The sequence below is a fragment of the Strix aluco genome, chromosome 31 (genome assembly GCF_031877795.1).
Source record: "Strix aluco isolate bStrAlu1 chromosome 31, bStrAlu1.hap1, whole genome shotgun sequence".
NCBI classification, from domain to species: Eukaryota; Metazoa; Chordata; class Aves; order Strigiformes; family Strigidae; genus Strix; species Strix aluco.
Window position 1 is genome coordinate 808,138 of NC_133961.1, and position 22,381 is coordinate 830,518.

The 22,381-nt window shown below is 42.9% G+C and overlaps 1 protein-coding gene across 4 annotated transcripts in view; it reads left to right on the plus strand.

Annotated features, from left to right (window-relative positions):
- LDLRAD3 (low density lipoprotein receptor class A domain containing 3) overlaps positions 1–22,381 on the plus strand; it is a 117,684-nt gene that overhangs the window by 23,374 nt on the left and 71,929 nt on the right. For 3 of the 4 annotated variants that reach the window (XM_074809804.1, XM_074809805.1, XM_074809807.1), the window contains exon 2: positions 14,374–14,520. In XM_074809804.1, the coding sequence (XP_074665905.1) occupies positions 14,374–14,520 (147 nt within the window). Of the gene's footprint in view, positions 1–75; positions 230–14,373; positions 14,521–22,381 lie in introns of those variants that run through there. The other variant, XM_074809806.1, reaches the window with a different exon arrangement.

Here is a 22,381-nt window from a genome sequence, read left to right on the forward strand (position 1 = left end):
GCTCTCCCTCTCTTAAACTGTTGCCTTTCTTTGACTCTTGATTGTCTTCTGCTAATTCTTCTCCTAATTTTAACTGTTGCTTCAAGGTATTGCTTGGAAAAACATTCTTGTTGCTCTTCCAGATTTTCTTTTTTTTTTTTTTAGGAGCCTCGGGAGAGAGGTTTCTGGTCTCCTCGTTTTCTGTTCCGAGGGCAGGACTTCAAAGCAGGATCTGAGTTGCTTTCCCAGGGTAGGGAAGTCTGCAGATCTGTCTGTCTCTGTCTAGATTAAAATCGTGGTTATCTGTCATCAGTCTCCTAACGCTTGGAAATTAGTTCGGTGTTGTTGAGTGAGAGGTTATGAGTTTTTTTTCTTTTATTGTTAAGGACATTGTTGATGTTCTGTTTTACTCTGGCCTGCATCCTGGCCCTTCTTGGACTGGAGCCTCACATCCCAGCTGTGTCACAGGCTCCTTCCGAGGTGTGGCCTTTTAATGTAGTAGTACAGCCCAAGTTCTCCCCCTGTTACCAATATCACAGCTTACTTCCCCTCCTGACGTGCTGTACTGACATGCAGTCAGATCCTAAATGCCTGAGTTACTCTCCTGATATCATCAGGACAATATCATTATCATAACTTCATCCTGTTTTGCTTTCAGAGCCCTGCATGTTCTGCCTCTAGCCCACGTGTCAAATGGTGGTTCACCAGTAAGATGTCAGCATGGGATACCAGTCTTCACCCCCTACTGCTTGCTGGGACACAGCATGGCATGTCGGGTTCTGACAAGCAGCTTTCCCTGCTGGGGAAGATTTGACGTGCAGCTGCCAAGACAATTATTGCTCTTAAACTTTCACTGCTTACATAAGGAATTGTGGCATAGTTGTTAAGGGCAAGCAACTTTATTAGAGTAAGTGATGCCTGTTGGAGTTGAAAATGGCAGGAGTGTTTTGGTTTTAGGTTATCTGGTTTACCCTGAGAAAGGCTATAGGTTAGCTGTGGTTAGTTTGACGTAGTGCTTCTGTCACTGACCAAGAATATCATTCTCTGCTGTCATCATCCTACATATTTGGACTCTAAAAGTATCTGGAGACGCAGAGCTTGTTTTTTTGGTTTAGTTTTTTTTTTTTTCCTCACTGGGTAGGACATTCTTCTGCCTACCAGTTAACAGTTTCTGTTTATAGTTTTTCTTCCTAAAACGCACAGCTCTTCCTTAAACTGCATTCGTTAGCAGAGGTTGATTCTGTGTGTGATCTGTGTGTGGGACAGCAGACTGCAGAAATACTAAATGTAAGTGCTCAGTGACTGCTTACTGGAGAAGAGGCAAGAAGATACCTCCTCAGCATCCTGTTGAGGGACAAGATTGACATCTCCTTCATAGTTACTGCTTTGCCCTTCCTCTCCTCCTCTTCCATGTTTTTGTATTACTGCATATTTGGGAATTGTTGCTTTTGTATGCTGGGATGTAGAGAGGGATAGCGTGTCTAGTATCAGCTACCAACTCCAAAGGACTTCAGTGCTTTTTATGCCTATAAGTTACTATATAAACATACTTTACTGCCATAGTGAAATGCTCCTAGAGCAACTGACATTACAGAAACTTTTTTTGCAAAGAATTAACACTGATATTTACAGCCTCACAGCTAACTGCTGCTGCATTGTGTGATTACTTCTCATTGGAGCCCCCTTTTAAGTCATTGTTGTGTGGCACAGCAGAACAGCTTGAGGTAGCACCTGCGTGTGTGGAAATAAACTAATAGTAAATTCAGTTGTTTTCTCCAGACAGAACAACTGTGAGATTTTTCTTACATCGGGTGTAAGACCTAAAAGAATCTGCCCAGCTAGTAAGGCTGAACATCCCAGAGTTTGCACAGCTAACCATAATTTCTGAAGGCGCTTAAGTACAGGTAATTCAATACGTGTTTTTAAGGAAGAAAATGTAATTAACAGCAGCCTTTTATGACCTCTTGTATCTGCATAGTGCAAAAAAAGTCCTTGCAGAAACAAGTCTCAAAGAGCAATTAAAAACCTTTGATCTTTGAAAGTGAACGTTAGATTCTGTGATTGGCAAACTTAAATTTAATTGTGCTAGGTAGGTTTTTATTGACATGGAGTATTGTGTGAGGAAATTTAAACCTAACCCCCAGTTGTTAGAAACCGAAAAACCCCCAAGGTGCTCATTGTTGAATGGAATTTCTGTTCATCACTTCTGTTGTTATAGGTTATTCCTTTAAATTTGATTAATTTCGGACATTGAATTCACTTTTGTTCTGAACCTGCAGCTTGGTAGATTTTGATTGGACAAATGTTTCTTTACCAGCATGTATCTGAACTGAACTGACAGGATTTCTAATGGTTCTGCAGTCACACTGCAAAATCCCGACTATAACGTCAGTTGAACTTTGTCATTCTTTATTACTTTTCTTGCCCTTCTGATCATTTCATTGAATGATACTTTCTTCTTTAATCTTGGCGTTCACTTTGTACAAGATTTACTGTCCAGTTCTGCCACTTGTCCTTACTGGTTTACACAAGCTTATGATTTATACTGGGTGATGCTGTCGGAAGTATCATGTTGCCAAGGAAAACGTTAGACAAAGAAGGCTGTGTTTGCTGAGAGACCAAGCAGCTAAACCCTGGGCATGTAACAGCAGAAAGTAACTATATACAGATCTGTATGTAGCAGTTTGGTTTCATCTCACATGAATATTTAAAGACTGGATTTATGGGTGACTGATTAGGCCCTGCGTCGGGGAAGCATTTTAAAATTTCATGTTTTATTATGTTTTGGAGACAGACTGTAATTGTCTCAGCAGCTTGTGAGATAAAGGCAAATTTGTGTTGAATCCCTAGGAAAGATCCTTGAATAAACTAAAAATTATAAGTAGCGCTCCTCCCACCTTCAAGGTGTTTATCTGTCGATACGAGACTGTATTTCTTTTCTTTCCTCCCTATCAATAGGCCATTCAGGATTAGTGCTCAGACTTCCTCCTGTTGAAGAAAAAAGATAAGATTCAGCTTGGAAATCTTATCGCGAGGTGGATGTTGTCCATGAGTACGTTTCTCTTACCCTGCCTTATCAGCAGAGTAAGCAGTGAGATGAGACTGGAGGAGGAGGAGTTTCGGCATTAAGAGCTGTTGCAGACAAAGGAATGTAAACATTTCCCTGGCTGTGATTGGTATCATTTAACTTTCCAGTCAGCTCCTCTTGTCTGCCCTGGTAAAAGATGGATTTGGTCCCTGCAGTGGTTCAGACCAGCAGCCAGAGCTGATGTTGCAACCCACAACAGTCCTGTTTCTTTAGAAAGTATTTGAAATCTCTAAGTAAGCTGACATTTAAAAGCTGTGAAAATCAAGTGTTTTTTATCTTTCAAAATGATAGTGGGTAGTAATTTGAGCATAAGGTCTACAAATCCAAGATTTTCTGCAATCATACACAGGGGGGAGTTTGATATTGATGGTAGTTTGGGACATGAGAAACAAGACTGAGTTTACTTACTCTCTATTTACTCTCTTTGCGTCCATGTCCTGTTGAGAATAATTTAGGCTGTGTTTTCAGGGTGACTAATGGCAAATGACCAGATAGTGCAGGCTTGATGAAGACAGCATATCTGTTCAGTTTGGTGAGATGCAGCAGTGTTGTCTGTGGGGTGACAGATGATACTCAATAGATCATAAAGTTTATCAAGGCAAAGCTAGCCCTGCTTACTTTTTTTAAAACCCAGGCTTTTAAGGCACAACTGGCGGACTAATCTGAGGTTCTTCACTGTGTCAGGTACTTGTACTTTTATTCATCTGACACTGGCTATGGTATAACAAAGCATGGTCTGAATCTGTCCAAGAGGAGGATAATACACCTAACGGTATCATAAGGGTTCTGCAGAGAAATCTTTCCTCAAAGGTAGAGAGGCTGAGCAAAACAAAATAAAATAATCACTTCTGAGATGCTAAAAACAGTTATCTTCTCTGTCCTCGGCAGGTGTCTGTAGTTTGTAACGTGATCTGTGAGGTGACTTACTGTTGTTGCCCTTTATTGTAGGGTAGCCAGTGTGTAGTGATGAATGTATTACATACATGGTTCATGAAGAAGTTGGATTCTTTTCTATATACACAGGTTCTGTCTTTCATCAAGAAGTGTGTTGAAAGTTGCTGAGTCTGGAGGGTATACAATCAATAGGATCCACTTTGCTTTTAGCATGTTTGAAGATAAAAGTTACATCTAAGTTTTTTGTTCTTTCTTGCTGTTTTTGCTCCTACCCCCATCAAGATGCTTAGTTGCATTTCCTGATGTGTATTTATACTACTTATCTTTTTGCCACCGGTACTCTCCTGTTCTTCCATCAAATTGAAGCTTGAAGTTAAATTCAGGAAGTGTCCATTCCTAGCCGGGGAACATCTGGAAAAGGATTATACGTCAGACACTAACCTGGCTGCAGTCAAAGCAAAGTTCCATGCAACGGTGTCTCTATTGGGAAACAATACGTGATACTCAATAAGGGTCTAAGCCAAACTGTTGGCACTGGTCGGGCCGGGAGAGCCAGAGCTGTTTTAGAAACAGGCAGGTCTGTCACAGCCTGTGAAGATGACTGCTGTTTTCTGATGCTGAAGCTGAACTTCCAAATAATCTGTCTGAACGCAGAACTGTGCCTTCAGAAGCAGTGCCTTCTGCTAAGAAGTAGAAAGAGAAGTGGTCCTGTTAATGCGCTGGTGTTTGGAGTAGAGCTGATAAATTGCTAGGAGTGGTTTCAAGGGAGGAATGCCGCTGCCCTGTGATTCAAAGCACTGTGCTGAAGGAGGGATCTTAGGAAGACTGAAAGCCACAAGTCAGTGGTCGTCACTGACTGCTGCTTGAAAGCCTTAATGGCCTATAAATAACTGCGCACTGCCATACTGAAATCTGAAATGTGAGCTTCTGGTGCAGCAGAAACTAAAAGAATCCCCCAAAATCTGCTGGTCTTACCTTTTTACTTTGCTAACTGTGCACATTACTTCGATAAATTGAAGATCCTGTAGACTTCTCTAGCAACCGTGCAGCAATCCCTTCTGTCTCTCTCCTCATTGTGCTTACCAAGATGCACGAATGTATACCTGGCTTTAAGCTGCATGGAAGTTGAAGTGATTAAGCACCTGATCGTGGAGCCGACATGGAGACAGTAACTGGCCAGCTTTCCTCTGTCAGAGAGTAGCTTCCCTCTGGACTCAGTGTTTGCAGGGGGTCTGTGTGTGTGTGTGAGCTGCCTGCTTTAGTTCAGTTGCACTGCTGTGGAATTTTTATTTTTTTTTTTTTGTGACAGTGTCTTCTGCTCTTTTGGAAGATCAGAAAGATAATAAGAACCTGTGGGTGTAAGACAAAATGATTAGAAGAGAGTCACTGTTCAATAACCTGAAGATGACAATTGATGGAATACATCCTTTGTATTTCAGATTTTTATTCTGGACTGTGTTAACTTTCCATTTAAGTGCCTGGAGATAATAGCTAAGCTCTTCTGAGAGTATGAGGAACACATAATTAGGGAAAATGTTTCCATTCCAGAGGATGTTAATTATTAGAGGGTTCTGTGTAAGGGCATGCTCTAATTGATTGCACAGTAATGGTTTTCATAGTCTGCTTAAAATCACTGAAGGGGGAGGAACTGGAGAGGAGTCTGGGATAAACAAAACAATCCTAAATTTGTAGTATTGATCTCGTTCTAGGAGTTGGGTGGATGAGTCAGTCCAAGTTGGTCTTCCACTGTAAGTTATCTTGGGGGATTGAGGGCAAGCAGGGTGGGGAAACTGGTAAAGATAAGCATTTACTCATGTGGCCACTACAGTCAAAAGAAAGAAGTTGGGGGTCACGTACTGACCCCTTTTGCCATGAGCATCCAGGAGTCCCCACTAACAAAAATTAGGGAGAAAGGTAACCATGTGGTGACTCCATTGCCTTGCAAAGGATCATAAATGTTATTCACCAGGGGATAAAAAGGGCTCAACTCCATCATTCCTTAGTTCTTGTCTGGAGCTCCATATGCACTTCTTGGAGTTAAATGCTTAAATTCGTAAGTGAATGAATTGGCCTCAGTCTCGCTGCTGTCACAGTTCAGGCATGATCTCTGTGTTTTCCAGGCAGAATGTCAGGAAAAGTTGGCCTAGTTGTCAGGAGTCCACAGCAGTGTGATGAGACACACAGGCTTGTTACCTCCTCCTTCACCCCTACCCCTCATTTAATTTCTCTTAGGTACAGCTGTTTGATACAAACACTCCTGTTGGCAAGTAATTACAAGTATAGTGCTAAAGCAGAGACTGGGATGATGAAATCTGAATTCTGTCCCAAGATCTGCTGTAGGTCTTCTGTGCTATTGTACATAAATCCTGTAGTCTTTTCTTTTTGTGAAGACAAAAATAATGTAGTCCTCGGGGTGGTGTTAGAGCAATACATTCCTTGAAGGTATTAAGAATAAGATATATTTTCTTCTTTCACTTCTGTAAGGAAGCGATCTGGTTGGGTAACGTTCATTTGGGTAAGAACAGTGTATAATCCCCTTCTTGCTGGGGAATGCTTCTCTTCCGAGGTACACGCCATTCAGTAATCTTTCTTCCTCCCCTGCCCCTCCTTTTTCTGTTTGAACTTGTACTAGTTTGGAGCTTTGTTCACTCTGTACTGTTAATGTTCCACCACGCCAACCGTGCCGAGAGCCCACGGTCCTAGGGGATGTGTGTATTTTTGGTGTGTGCTCGAGCAGCTGCACTGGAGACGAGCAGATGTGGGGGCTCTAGTGAAATGCCCAGTCCCCCAAATATAGAATCCAGCCATGAAGGCGGTAGGATTAAAATAAGCCTGTTAACCTTGGTTCACTTCCTGCACATGGTGTTGCAAGGAAAAGGCAAATGGTTGTTTATTCGGGAGTGATTTAGAAGATTGTATTTAATTTAGGTCCTTGCATGACTAAGTGCTGAAATGCAGCCACCTACTATAGCGAATGTGCCAATTTTGTAAACTAACACTGTAGGATATTTAGAAAAAGATATTCTATGCATATTGTATTATTTACGATGGAGATCATGATGTGTAAATTGCTCTGCAGTTCCATAAAGGCAGCTTTTGCTGTGAGGAAATAATGGGTGAAGGATGGGCTCCAATAGTAGTCTGTGTTCCCCACCACTGTAGGTTTCCCATCTAAATTAAAAGAAGCTGTCCTTTAGTGCTCTAAAAAGGGTTTTCCCATTGACTTTGACTTGCCTCAGTAATATTTAGTGTTTAATTGGAAGTAACCGGAGGAGTTTCTGTTCTTTTGACTAGGCTGTGTATTTTAAATCTTGAAAATGCTAGATATCGAATATATTGCGTCTCATGGATCACAGTTGAAAACTGAAGGAGGGAAAGTTGGACCTGAACAGTGAGCAGTTCCTTGAATAATCACAAATTTACCCACATTTTTGAGCGCTGCTATTGCAGTGGCGCTGTCAATCTGCATTTACAAATAACCCTCATAAGTTCTAATGTTGCATAAGCAATGTAATCATCAGGCAGTTTAAATGAAGATGGGGAGGATAGGGATTAAAACTGTTCAAGGGGATTTAAATTGTCAGATAATCACTGGCAGGTGTCCTTTACTTGTGACAGATGGCTTAGGTGTTGTCAGAGGCTTCATGGCAGAGCAATAGAGAGCTTGTCTTGTTCTTTGCTTCCCAAAGCCAGCCTGGATGTGCACTGGGATGCTGTTCTTCTGCAGTAGCGTGTAGGAAGGCAAACCAAGTTGAAGACTAGCATTTATGGGGATTTACGAGAAGCACTTATGAACATGCAGCTGCAAACAACTTTTTTGGTGATACCAATGGTGTTTAAGTGATGGAAAGTAAACTTAGTCCTCATTACTGTACTTCCCTTTACCTCTTTGGTGCAGCTAATGGGCAATCTTTTTATGCCCTACGTACTTGAATTCAGTATAGGACCTTCCTCTTAAAAACTAGTGCACTGTTTTAATTTTAATGATGGTAAAGTGCAGTAGGGAGGTTGGGTAAGTTTGCCACAGACTCTGGGTGGCTGCAGAAGTTCTGACTTTGATGTTCTCTCATAAGTGGAAATTGGCTCTGCTCTCCGTTTCAGTGCAGTGAGTGTTAAGCCAAGTCTACCTTAACTCCACTGGTGTTATCTTGCTGACAGCATACTTCTGTTGCCAGTGAAGTTTATGCACGCACATGTTAAACTGAAGTTTATAGGCAAAACGTAATGTTTAGAGTTTCTTCATGCTCAGCTTTTGAATTCCTCATCTGGGTGCATCATCTGCATTAGTAGATATTGTAAAGTAGATGTGGAGTGGGTCAGATGCTTGATGTCAACATAAAGAGGTATGATCACAGAATCACAGAATCGTCTAGGTTGGAAAGGACCTTGAAGATCATCTAGTCCAACCTTTAACCTAGCATTGGCAGTTTCCAACTACACCAGATCCCTCAGCGCTATGTCGACCCGACTCTTAAACACCTCCAGGGATGGGGACTCCACCACCTCCCTGGGCAGCCCATTCCAACGCCCAACAACCCGTTCTGTAAAGAAATACTTCCTAATATCTAGTCTAAACCTTCCCTGGCGCAACTTGAGGCCATTCCCTCTTGTCCTGGCGCTTGTTCCTTGGTTCAAGAGACTCCTCCCCCCTCTCTGCACCCTCCTTTCAGGGAGTTGCAGAGGGCCAGGAGGTCTCCCCTCAGCCTCCTCTTCTCCACACTAAACCCCCCCAGTTCCCTCAGCCGCTCCCCATCAGACCTGTGCTCCAGACCCTGCACCAGCTCCGTTGCCCTTCTCTGGACACGCTCGAGTCATTCAATGGCCTTTTTGGAGTGAGGGGCCCAAAACTGAACACAGTCATCGAGGTGCGATACATCTGTTAAGATAAGATCTATAAGATGTATCTGATAAGATACATCTGTTCTTAGTGGCTAAGTTTACAGATGCAAATGGACCTGAATGTAAGCATTTGTAAATAGTTTTGCAGCCTCTGAGGAATCAAATCTCACAATATCCTACCAGTCATTCAGCACTGCTTATTTGCTCTCTTTTAAGATGATGGAGGAAGATCAAAAAGCATTTGTTAAAGTCTGCTGTTATCACTCACTTTTCTTTAGCTGTGGTGTGTTTTGCTGGTGAGCAGATGTTGGCAGGTATTGAAGGTGGGTATTTTTGATGCCATCTTGCTGCAAATTCCAGCTGCTGACTTGTTCTAGTCTCTCTCCTTTTGTTTTCACAACACGTTGCAGATTTCAGTAGAGTGAGAACAGATTTCTGGTGTGCTGAAATCAAACCTGGTGTGGATTTATACCTGGCAAGGGGATAAGCAGAAAAAAAGAATGAATTCATTCAAGTATGGAGCATACCGTGTGCATCATGGGATAGGAAAGTATCATGAATACCCCTTCAGCCTCACAGCTACGTACCAGCCTGGATCAAAATAATTCTTTTCACGTTTGAAAAACTTGAAGCAGCGATGTATTGAAAGTATCCAGTGACGATGCCAGGATTCCCACAAAAAACATGCCAGAGGTTTGGCAGTGAAGAGTTCATGCTTCATCCTCGGCGATAGAGGGTTTTGCAAAGAGGCTGAAGTTACTGGCATTGTTCATGAGGGTGTTTAACACACAAATGTCTGGTATTTCTTCCTCAAAACCTCCTTGGCCAGGGTGACTGCCTACTCTTACACTGTCTGTGTGAGAGTGATACAGAGGCAGTAGTGTGATCTGTTCTGTAATGTGCGCAGTTCTCTGGAGTGCTTTCAGGTAAAGGGTTTTTTGTGAAAGATATCCTTGACTTGCTTTCTTAATACAGTGTGAAGTGCTCAGTATGACTTGTCCTTTTATTTATTTTTCCCTGATTCTTTTTCAGTGACTATTAAATATTTAGATGCTAACATTTTTGGAAGTGGTTGCTAAAACAGATTGACTTTCTTTACTCAGTCCCCTTCAGAGTGAAACACGAGTCCCTTTTTTTATTCAGCCCAGATGGTATGCTGCTTAAAGTGAGCAATGTGTTGCGGTGAAAATGGACTACTTCTTTCCCCTTCCTCCCTTCCTCCTTTACTTAACTGAACACATCCGTGTAGCTCATATTTGGGTTGAATTCAAAATTAGTCAAAGAGGCTGCAGGGTAAATATGTCAACTATTGGAAAGCCAGCTCTGCCAGATTGAAGGAATTTCTGCCCCTGCCAACAGGCGGTATAGTCAGGTTTTGTGCAGCCAACTTGCATCTGTATGGACCTTATTAGAAAAATGGACAAGATGAGCTAGTTTGGTCCTTTCCATGTCTGTCTGGTGCATGTGTGTAACCCTGCTCCTCCTCACGCGCGTGCTCAGAGCCCCCCGAGTCACGCAGGGGGCTCTGCGCCGAGCGGGCAGGAACAGGGCGTTCCTGAGGGCTGGGAGGTGATGACTGCGCTGAGGGTTGCTTTGAGGGTTTTTGCATCCGATAGAGGAGACTGGCAAAGTGAAGGAAGCAAAGGAGCAATACGATTTAAAACAGTTCCACATGTGCAACTGTTTTGACAGTTCTTTACCCACCAATGGATTTTTTGGAGATGGAGTAATGCACGTAACAAGTTTCTAGATGTGTTGACTATGACTCTCAAATCGCTGTCTGTAATCTGCAGTTTTCTTCTAACAGCTGATGAGATGAAGGTCATGTTTTAAGACAAAGAGCTGTTGCTTTGAAACTGGGTTGAGTCGGAGTTCTGTGTTCCCATTCCGCAGCAAAGCTTGCACAGGGCTGTCGGCAAGTAACTTGATCTGCCAGTATTTTTTGTTTCCTGTTTGGTGAAAAGGTTAGTAATACATCCTTGCTTTAGTAGAACATTGAGGATAAATTTATTGTATGACAAAGGAAATCCTATAAACAAACAATTTACTGAGTAACAAAATCTGGTATCTGTTCCTGGAATGTTGCTTCAATTTAGTAGGTAGAAGTATAGCATTTATTTAAAGGAGTTGTGGAAAGTAACAGGGACTCGATAACTTTTTTGGAGGGTTGTTTCTTGGTTTGTTTTGCTTTTTGAAACTAGAAATTCCTTAAATGATTTGTCTTGGTCTAAATTTTTTCATTAAAGAAGTGTGGACATCATGGCTAAAGCTTTTCAGGCAAGATCCGGCAGCAGATCTGACAGGAGCTGAACTTCAGTTATTCCGCACAGGAGGTGTTACAGGGCTTGAAATGTATCCAGGTCTGTTTTCTGAGGCACACCCTGATGCGTGGAGGGCGGAAGACAGTTCTGTAGTTAGGGCAGGTAGTGGTGAGACCCGGTGTCTGTTCTTAGTGTAGAAGAGGTCTCACTTAAGCATTGACAGCAGGATTTTTCATTTTGAATAGGTGCAGCTTCCCTGTGCAAGTGGAGCAGGTTGGATGAGAGATGTAGGTATGAGGTTAGACAAGAGGGTAGCGCAGAGCAGCAGGGAGAGATGCCATGAGAATGGCACCTTTTTGATATCGCTGCCTAAATGTACTGCCTAGGTGCTTAGGTTTTAAGAGAGGAGAAGCCTCGGTGATGCCTAGTTCTCTTGTTAAGCTTGAAATAACTCTGGTTTACATCAGAGATTTATTCTTAACCAGGACATTTCAGTTTTGTAATATTTGAAAACTTGTAAATTTTCTCTAATAAAAGTTATGACAACTACCAGGAATGTCTTCCAGTGGTACCATACTGACCTGAAAGCTATTTTTGGGGGGGAGTGTGGAAAAAGGGAGTTAGATTCTGCTGTTGAAGCTCTTGGATGCTTTATAGCAAACTTGAGAACGTGGCATATTGCCTGTGCATGGAATAGAATGTTTGCACTGAATATATAGAACATTGCAAAGAATACCCGGGTGTCTCATCTCTTTCATATCTCGATCTGGTGACAGCATGCCATAGTTTTGTAATACTGTGGTAGATTTTCTCCAGTTGCAGGCAGAGGTGTTATTAGTGCACCGGGAGTTGTTTGCTAATAGGAGGTTGTGTAACAGTGACGGTTTCACCCACTGTAGCTGTTTGAGAGTGGTGATTTGGTTTGGTGATTACTTACCAGGTACAGGTCAATGATAGAAGACTAATCCGAATGTGTTCAATTGCTAGTTTAAGGAGGAAAAAAAAAAAAGGGTAAAAAAACCCCCCCAAGCCAACAACAAAAAACCCTTTGGTGGTTGAACATAGAGCTGTAGAACTCAGCAGTGATGCTGCACCAGCCTGGGGCTGGTTATTGACAACACCGTAGCTGTTGGGTGTTTCATGGCAGGACTAGCCAAGGACAAACTGCTCCCATTGCTGATTCAGATTTAGGGAGCTGGGCACCAAGCAGAGCTGGGTGCAGCGTTTCCCCGGGAGCTGCTGGGAGCAGTGAAGGCCCTGCCTGAGCGGGCTGGAGCTCAGCGTCTGCCGGTGTGCTCTAGGTTGTAGCCTTTTCCCATCACAGTGTAGGGAGCAAACCCGTTCTTTCTTGATCAGAAGAGCAGCGATGCAGGGAATCAAACTGAGGTTTGAATGAAACTGCTAAAAGCAAAAAGCCTCAAATTGTCAGCTCCGAAGCCTGGGCTTGCTTTTTGCTGGCTGTCATTTTTGTTCTTTAAGAGGCTACAGCAGCAGAGTTACAGGTGGCTCTGGGTGTGTGGCCAGTGGCTGAGACTGCCACATCTGCGTCAGAAGACCTTATTTCCACCTTTTTCTGAACTACATTTTCTTTTAACAGCTCAGGGCAAATTGCCATTAAGGTATCTGCTCTGTGCTGGCAGATTCTTAAAACATCCCCAGCAGAGTCAGCTGTTTGCAAGAAATGACATTTGAGAGGAAATGCATTGTTTGGGGCAAACACAGGCATAAAAAAAATACTTCCCTGAAGCATTCCTATCATGTGTCATTTGAAACAGGGATGTAAAACTTAGCAGTTTTGCCTGTCAGGGATGGAGCATTTTGCTATATTGCAAGGGAGGAAGGGAATCATCTGCGCTGGGCTGATTCAGGAGTTTCTGGAAAGCCTCATGCTTAGAGGCTCGTTGTTTTGGCAGCTGAGTTCTCCAAAGATGGAGAACATGTATGGAGCAGGTTCCTCCCTGGGACTGCAGAAATGAGCTAGGAAAGGGTCTTCCCTGAACTGGCTGATCCTGGCAGCTCTGTGCCCCGTGCCACGCTGCAGAGTGGGGCCCTCGCCGTCCTGTGCTTCTCCACGCCCCTGGAGCTCGGGCCTTCCCACAGAGGGGAAGGAGTTGGGCTCCAACTGGAGCAGCAAGCGAGCTGGTGTAAGGTGGGCAACGGAGGGAGCTGCCTGCCACTCCCCTGGGTTCCAAAAAGCATGCGATTATCCTCAAAATAGGTAAATGATTAAGCTGCGCATCAGCTTAATTTGTTCTTCCTGGTTTTGAACCATGAAGATATGTGGGCAGGTGGGGGGCGTATTTTTGTGACACCTCCACCCTTACGTGGAAAGGTTTGTGTTTCTGGTTTTGCCTGGTCAAGTGCGTGTTGCCTGGGACTAGTCTGGAACATGACAGAGGAAGATGAGGGGAAGGATATTCTTTCTGTCATCTGCTGCCTGTCTTGCAGCTTCCCCCCAGCTCGACAACACGACGTGCCATTTTGGTGCTTATTAAAGCCATTGAGTGTCATTATCTTCCTTCACTGACGTTTGTGTTTCTGTGACATCTGCATCCAAAAACAATGCACAAAGTGGGAAACTCAGTAGATTAAAATGACTGACTAGAGCTGTGTTTAACCTGGAAGGCAAATCTCTAGGTTTCCCTCTTGTACTGTTCTCTTGATCTCCAGTATCCTGCTCCACTTGGCAGGCTCTTAGTGTGCTAACTGCCTTACTAGCCTGTGGACAGATACATGCCAGGGGACTATATTAACACCAAGAAGCTCAATTATAACTTTGATCAGCAGCACTATATTTAAAACTTAATTGAAAACCTAGTATGAATTAGTCAATGTGTCACCTAGTTCCTAGCCCTTGGGTAACAACAACAAAACCAAAATACTCTACAAGCTAAGTACTGATCTGACAAAAGCATGGGAGTAGGAGCGGAGTTCTTTGGTCTCATTTATTTTACTTGTGTTTAGACCGACCCTGTGAAGGAGAGATTTTTTTAAATTTTTTTTAAAACAAACTTTGCTTTGACCTTAGGATACATAGAAGGCTGCATGTATGTTCCTAGAAAGAAAATGGCAAGAAAGAAATCTGTAGAATGGGGAGTGTGAATGGAGAACAGGTGAAATGATAATTTAGGAAGAAGAAAGCTCTGCCAAGTACCATGCTCAGGATGCTGGTAGGATAGTGACAAAATAACCAGCGTCAAGATCCATTTATCTCCTCTTCGTTCAATTACTGGTAAACAGCTTGCTCGGTGCCTGCTTTTGCTGCCTTTTTTAAAATCCCCTGTGAACTTTCCTCTTTTTTGTTTGTCGCAGAGAGCCAACTGTTGCCTGGGAATAACTTCACAAACGAATGCAACATTCCTGGGAACTTCATGTGCAGTAATGGGCGGTGTATCCCAGGGGCCTGGCAGTGCGACGGGCTGCCGGACTGCTTCGATGACAGTGACGAGAAGGAATGCCGTAAGTGACCCCTGCTGTGACCTTAACATGCTTAATATCACAGGGCTTGGCTAGGTGGTGTTACTGGTGTGTTCTGTGGTGTGTTTTAGGGAAGTAACAAAGTTACAGCCAGTTTCTTAATTTAGCTATTGTTAGAAAAAACGTACAGCTTGTCTTGCTATTTCAGATCTTTAATGTTCTTCAAATTGTCCAGTTTTAGTACAGCACTTGGTAGCAGGTACCTAAACCCCCGTTCATGGATGGATAACTTGAGACAGACTTGACTTACTCTGTCAGTGGAAGGGTGGTGCTCTGCTTTTTAGGGACCCTGCATATACTGCTTCAGCACGCTGGCCTGGTACTATGAGTTGACCTCCACTACATCAAGACTAGTCCCTTTCATTTCAGAATTGTTGACTGTATCCTGCTGTTTTCGTTCTCTCCTGTCAAAATGTAATTCTCAACCCTTTGAAACTTAATATTAACTTTCTGGAAAATAGACCAAACGAATTGGCTACTAATGTTTACATGTTTTAATCCTCCCTACAGAAGTCCCAGTTCTAGAGAGCTACAAAAAGTCTGATCTGGTTCTCCTCTGTGATTTCATCTTTTTCTTCGCATTAATTAAGCTTTAGTTAATGTTATTCAGCCATTAGTTAAGCATGAAACTTTCTATCCTACATGTTTTACCCACACAGCAGGGTTACACTGCAGCATAACACTATGATTTGAAATCCAGTTGGGAGTGAAAAAACTCTCAAATTCTAGAACTGAGAAATTCCTGAGAAGTTACTGCTTTCCATCTAACAAATGTTGCGCCTTTACATATATACTTCATGGAGGTTTTCGTTAAACTTAAACCAAATTAGCTTACCTTTCCCAGGACACTTCCAAGACATCATTAGCTTCCCTTATGGAACGAAAGGAAGAAAGAAAAGCTTTGTCCAAATTAACTGACTAGAAATACCATGTTTTGTTACATGCTCTTGCTTTTTTTAACTTGATGCCTCTTCAACCCCGGTTATCCATTCCTTTTAAAATAAAGGGACTTTAGTGTGCTGTAGAAATCTCCGTACGTTGTTCTGCTTCAAGCCAGTGAGCTTTTCTTCCTTTCTAAGGCATTAAAAGTATAGATATCTGATGCTTTGCAGTCTTTATAAAGCATCAGGCTTGTCTTGCAGTGTTGAAGGCAGGTTAATTTTTTTTTTTCTTCCTTAGATTTTAACATCTCAGGAAAGGATGGACCCGTTGTAAGGACTGATCATAGTCATGCGTGTCTGGTTAAACCCTAGCAGCATCTGTGTTAGTGGGAACTTTGGCAAGAATAAAAAATGTCCGAAGTTCAACCTGTACCTTTCGGTGAGATGTTCCTGATGACAACAGCTGTGGGACTCTCAGGTTCCTCCTTGCCTGGCTCCTGAATGTGCTGCTAGCATGACTTTTGGTGTGCTCTTTCTGCTTCTTAAAACAAGCTGAATGATGGCACTTCTCTGCATTTATAGGATATAAACTGGGAGATTTTCTGTCTCTAAGAATGTTGTCATCCTCTGCCTTGCATGAATTTTGTTTCACGTGGTACAATTAGAAAATCTTAATGAAGATTTTTCAGTAACCTTAATGAAGATTTACTTAATGAAGACTGGGCTGGGTATTTGCCCATGAATCAATAACAGGAAAATACACTTTGTGACTCTGTTCAAAAATTTCCTTACCAAAATCAGTTGGATCTCGTGAATTTCAGACAGTAATGAACATAGTAACTGATAATAAAATATAAATAGCTGCAAAATGACAAGAACAACTTCCATGAACTGTCGTGAGAGACTCAAACCTCACTGACCTGGGCTATGCTGCAGCTGTGAATTTAAGTTTCTGCAGAATTGTCCTTTGCTGGGTGTTTTTATTTAAATCCTTCCAGCCCCTTTGACTGACAGTTTTCTGGATGAGCATCCTTTTGATCCTGACCAAATTAGTAGAGATAATTAGACTGTTCTTTCTTCTTCCCATACATCTATCTGCTAACTGATCACCTTCATAAATGTAAAATTAGCATGGAAAAGAGACACCAGGGACAGCGAGGATTCATATCCTGTGCTGGCCTGCTGTTAACAGGTCAGATAAACCAACACAGAATGGAGATAGTGCTCATTTGAATCTCCAAACAAAAAATTATTATTCATGCAAACAAGGTTCTGTAATGCATCCAGAGAGCTTCGAGCTGCCTGCTCTGCATCACCATCCCCTCCATTTTAGTAGGCAGCTTTTAACTCTGTGTGTGCTGCCATGAGAAGCGTGTCTAATGACCCAGCCATGGCGTGGGGGATGCTGAATATGCCTGTGTGGCTACAGTCAGTGCAGAGACACGGAGACACGGAGTGGGACAGGCATCACTGGGAGAGAGAATTACAGCATTAGTAAGGAGGCTGGGAAGGTTTTGCGTTGTTAGTTGTTGGCTTATGTCTGAATTGAGGAAGTTGGCTTACTGTCTCAAGGATAGATGATCCTTCTAACCCAGGAAACATCCCCTTCTGAGTCCTGCTAAGCACCTAGCCCTGCTGATAGCTTCAGAGGGACAATTCTGTCACTTGTATATGCATACAGTGTGTATAGCTAAAAAAGTTTGCTTTGCTCTTTTGATGAATTTTGAAAATGGTCCTATTCTTACAGTGTACTGTTAGTGTTACCGACCAGTCTTTTACATCAGAAAAATAGTCAAAATTTGGATGGGCTTATACAGCCTGAATCTGCTGTTAGAGGAGTTCCTAGCTCAGAGTTAAGCTGTTGAAAGACAGCCCTAATGTCTTGTCTGAGAAGGTCTCCCCCCTCCAGCTTGTGTCAGTCTGTAAAGATAGGCTCCTAGGTTACTTTAGGCTGGAGAGGACTCAGCAGGTCATTTGGTCCAGCTGCCTGTTCAGAGCAGGACTAACTTGGATCAGGGTTGCTCAGGGCCTTGCCTGGTCAAGTTTTGTACATTCCAAGGATGGAGAGTCCACAGCCCCAGTGGGCGCCTGTTCCCGGGTTTGAATATACCCACTGGGAAAATTATTTTTCCTAGTACATGATCAGTTTCCAGTGATGAGATAGAAGCTGAATCAAACAATTTTTAAAGATGTGCAGTGCGATTAACATTCAGATCCTCTGGCCTTGGTGAGTGTGAGAGGGGAATGTAGGAGCCCAGGAATTGTTGTTCTTCACTGCGGAAACAGCAGCTGAAAAGTAAGAACAGTTGACATTCAAAATGTGTGTGGGCATCACCTCTGGTTGTGTCGTTGTACCAGTGTGTGTTGTTACTTGTGTCAGGCAACTCCAGGGAGGACAGCCGTGCTTGAAAGTGTCATTCTAGCATCACAGGGGTTGGAGAGTGTGTGTGTGTATAGATACAAGTATAAAACTTTATAATTTTTTTAATCATTTTATGTATAAAACTTTTATTTTTTTAATTGCTTTAGGCTAGGTTTTGTTACCTTCCTCTTAGCAGAACAGGGCTATACTTACTAAAACTTACCTTGCAGCAAAATTGGAGTCCTTTGTTTTCTTCTGTGATGCTGCTTTGTGTTAGCTGAGCTGTTGGTAGTGAAGACAAAGCCATAGGAGCAGCATGAGATGGCTGAGCTCCCAGTGTATTACTACTCCGAGCTGTGCTTTAAGCTGCTTTGTCTGTGATTCCTCATTGACTAACTAGTTCCCATTGAAAAGCTTTACCTTGCTTTAAAGTGTTTGTGTGGGAACAGGAGTTTGGTTACAGGATTCATGTGGTACTGTGTATTGTGAAGACAAGGATGCTGTGTTCTGGCATGCCCACTGAGGAAGTTTCATGCAGACGTGTGTGGTTACGTGCAAAGTCTTCCCCTCTCCTTTGGATTGCCTTATGGTTGAATGTGAATGTCCAGCAATATTTTATCAATTCCATCGCTATAGCATCTCATCCTGTCTGTCCCCCTTCATACAGGAAAACTTACAACTCATGGTCTGATTCTCATTTTCTGCAGCCAGCAAGTGCGAAGTGCTGGTCTGGGCGGGAGGACGTAAGATGCAAAGCAGAATCATCAGCACCTTGTCCATTCATGTCTTACCCCTTTCCTCTGTCCTTTCGTCCCTTTTCTGTCTCCTGCTTTGCAGGACCATCTCTGTTAACCATGTCACTTTGCTTGTGGGCTTTTTCTTCATCTTCCACACTTGCCAGAATCCATACCATCTGTCATCTTCCTTGCTTCCTCTGGGCCCTGACCGTGATCGGTTTAACACTTCCCATGCCAGCTGTCTCTGCTGTTCAGTGCACAGAACATTTCTCATACTTTTGCCTTCTGTCAGGGCGATGTGATGACAGAAAAATTTTACCCAGTTTTATGTGGGGAGGAGGGTTGAGAAAAGGCATAAGAGGGAGGGAATAAGCTGAGACAATGACTTCTTACTGACATAAATAAGAACTGCTTCTCCTTGAAGCTCAGTATCTCTTTGGCTTTTTCTCCAAGCCACTAATTGAGCTTGAAAATAATGAATTGACCGTAGCAGTGTAAATGTTTTCTCAGTATTTCCAGTACTGTATAGTTTGAGTAATCAGGTATCATCAGTGCATCTCCCAAAATGGAGAACCCTTTTGTAGTTCATTCCCCCTGACTCTGCTGGTTCTCTTCTGTTGGATTGCTCATCAGCCTGCGTAGTCCAGTCTCTGTCATACAGGTTTCTTTTAAATGTTAGTGGGCTTTTAACTACTACTACTGCTTTTTTAGCTGTCTAGATGATTTATAACAGAAGCTGAGGTTCCTCTTGACAAATGAAGAATCTTTACCAACAGGACTTCCCTGTGGAGCCCTATAGGTGTTGATTGTGTAGCTCCTAAATCCTGCTCTGGTTGCATACCAGGCATAATGCCTGCACTGGTCGAGGCGGGAGCTGCACGCTGTCAGCCACTGTTCTCTGTTACCAGACACAGAAGATCCAAAATGGCACAAAATAAAGAATCTGAATGGAAGGAGCCTAGAAATGTGTGCTTGCACGTTTCAAAACATTTTGAGTTAAATGGATTAGCTTTATACCTACCTGCTGACATGTTCCTTTGGGGCCAAGACCTCTATCCTGCTGTTGAAAGGATTCTCTCCTTGAGATTTAAGAGTACACTAATGTTCTTAGTCAAGCTCCTAATTTACTCTGTCATCTGTTTCCTCTTTTCTTTGCTCTTTGTACATCTTTGTATTAGATTATTACAGAAAGAACAATGTGAACACTGAAAATGGCTTTTGTCAGCTAATGAGCAACAGCTAGTGGAGAGATGGCATGTTGCTCCCTTTGTCAGCTAACGAGCAGCAGATGGTACAGATTCAGAGCATGGCACATCATCCCTGCTAAGTGCCTGGCATGACAGCAGCCAGAATTAGAGACGTACCAAATACCCAAAAGTCTAGATTTTCCTTCATCGCTCTTCTGAGAGCCATTTCTTACATGCCAAGTTTGTGTGTTCAGCTATGAGCGAATAGTGGCACACAGTGAATACAGTGACTAGCTGTAAGGGCTAAAGAGTGTCGACTGTGGGCTAGAAAAAAGGCCCTGTGCGAGGATAGCCTCGGGGCGGTGTGTTCTCACGTTAGGAACTTCTGTCTCGCACGTGTTTTTATTTCCAGTTGCCGCTGTTGCTCATTCAATGCAAACGTAAAGGTGAAGGAGGTTTTTGAGTCAATGCTGTGTGATTGGAGTGTGTAGAGGTCTGAGCAACAGGGCATCATCCGTGCTTGTAGGAGTGTGCTGCCAACACACTTCTGCACTGGCTAGCAAGAGCTGGCCTCTGTAGGAACATCTGGAACTGCGATAGTAAAAACTTCATCACCAGCAATCCATCATCATCAGACCTTGCTCCGATTGTCCTTCAGACAGAGTCTTTATGAGTAAAAGTCAGTCTTTATTCTCCATGGGGGGAGTGTCTTCATTAAATGAAGTGCTGCATGAGAGTGGTCAATTTTAACTAGCATTCCCCAGGCAGGTACTGAAGCCACCCACCAGCAGGCTTCTGCTACAGGGCAGCTTCATCTCTTGCCTGAGACACTTGTGCTTGCAGGGAACCCCCTGCAGTCAGAACTGCTGGGTTATAATGTCTACGATCCAGGGTTGCACTCAACGTGGTGTGGTGACCCAAGCTCTTCTGGAGTCCCACACCAGCGGGCTAACTCTCACAGCCCTGAATGCTGTGACTTGTATTTGGGCAATCTGAGAAACCAGTTTAATTTGGAGGTCTAGCAGATCTGGTAAGACCCCTTCTGTTTCTGTAACAGGGAACTGAAGCCCTCGGAACCCATGCTGAAGCCATGTCATGGTGACAGATACCCTAGGAACTCTTAGATCTGGTAGGCTGCCTGCTGTAGTGCAGATGAAGGCCTGAGAAAACTTAAATTTTCTTTTTATGTTCAATTCCTTAAAAAAGTGTTGGCGGCGGGGCTTTTATTGATGTGTGGTGGGAGTGTTTTCTGGTCTGTGTTTTTATGGTTGTAACCATGCTTCTACTGTTGCTTTTTCAAGCATTTTTAACTGCCTTTGGCAGGTTAGTAGAATAAGATTTGAGATAGTGCTGTAATTACTTGTTCATTACTGATATGTTGGCATATTAATCCTTAATTTCATCTTCTCTGATGTGTTTCTTAACCATGTTCTTGGTTTTACCCTGTAGAGTTTGAACTGTGTGTTTATATATAATAAAAATGCTCTATTTTTTTCACGTTCCATTCTGTGTCTATCTTTTCTACGTTGGATATATTTTCAGTTCCATGCAATCTATTTAAATGCACACAGCATTTTGTATAAATGCTTTATAGTCTCAGAAGACTTTATAAATCTTCTGGTGTCATCAGGAGGTGGAGTGAGGGGATGGGACATGTGGCACAACTAAACTTGCATCATTCAAAGCGTTTGTATCTGCACGCTTGCTCTTACTCTTCGTTGGCTCTGCACTGGTGGGGAGTTAAACTGGATTAGCAATATATTGTAGTTTGAAAACACAGCCCATGATAACCATTTTTAAGTTTCCCCAGGGTTTCCCATACCTTATTGTTCCATGTCCAATTTAAAAACTACCTATCAGACAAATGTTTACTGCTCCCTCTGGTGTTCACTTGCAACAGGTTTTACTGCTCTGCACGATGAGGAACAGAGTCTGCGGGACAGTGGTGTTAACAAACAGCTACACGCAGTTGTGGATGAGATATAAAGAGGCTTTTCACAAGAGTGCTAAATGAAACCCACGTTCTGCAATTAGCAGCCTGGGTTTCCTAGATCATGTGAAGAATCTTTTCCTGTGCTCTAAAACCTTTCAGTCTGGAAAGTGAACAAAGGTGGGTTGGTTAGGTTTTCATCTTCAGACTGGTACTTCAGGTGCTTTTTGACTGACTTAATTACACCCAGTTTCTACACAAGAGGTAGCTTTTGAAGAACTGCATGCATTGAAAGCTGCACAGCATCAGAGGGGTGGAAATTATTTAAAAAAGAAAAAGCCCGCTGAAACCAAAGTCATGGCTGAGGCAGTTGTTCTGTCATTGGAAAAGCTCTTGAGTGCAAGAACTCCTTCGCTGCCCAGTGCAGCCCAGAGCAGGAAGGAGGAGGAGGACTGAGTGGGGACTGCACCGGCTTCAAACCCATGTCACACACCTGGGAGTCTCAGATGAGGACTGTCAGACTGCCTTGTCCTGTCCTCTTTGACGTGGGGTAGATTTCAGAGGAAGGCCTTCAGATTTGTTGCTGTTCGCTGCTTTAAAAAGAAAAAAAATAATTCATGGAGTTTGCCCTCGATGTGGAGCTTTGAGCCTGCTCTACAGGAAGATCACGAGCTGGAATTCTATTAAGGCACATTATGTACCCATGCTTTTCCCTTTAAGTCCTAAAATTAAAATGGAGGCATGGA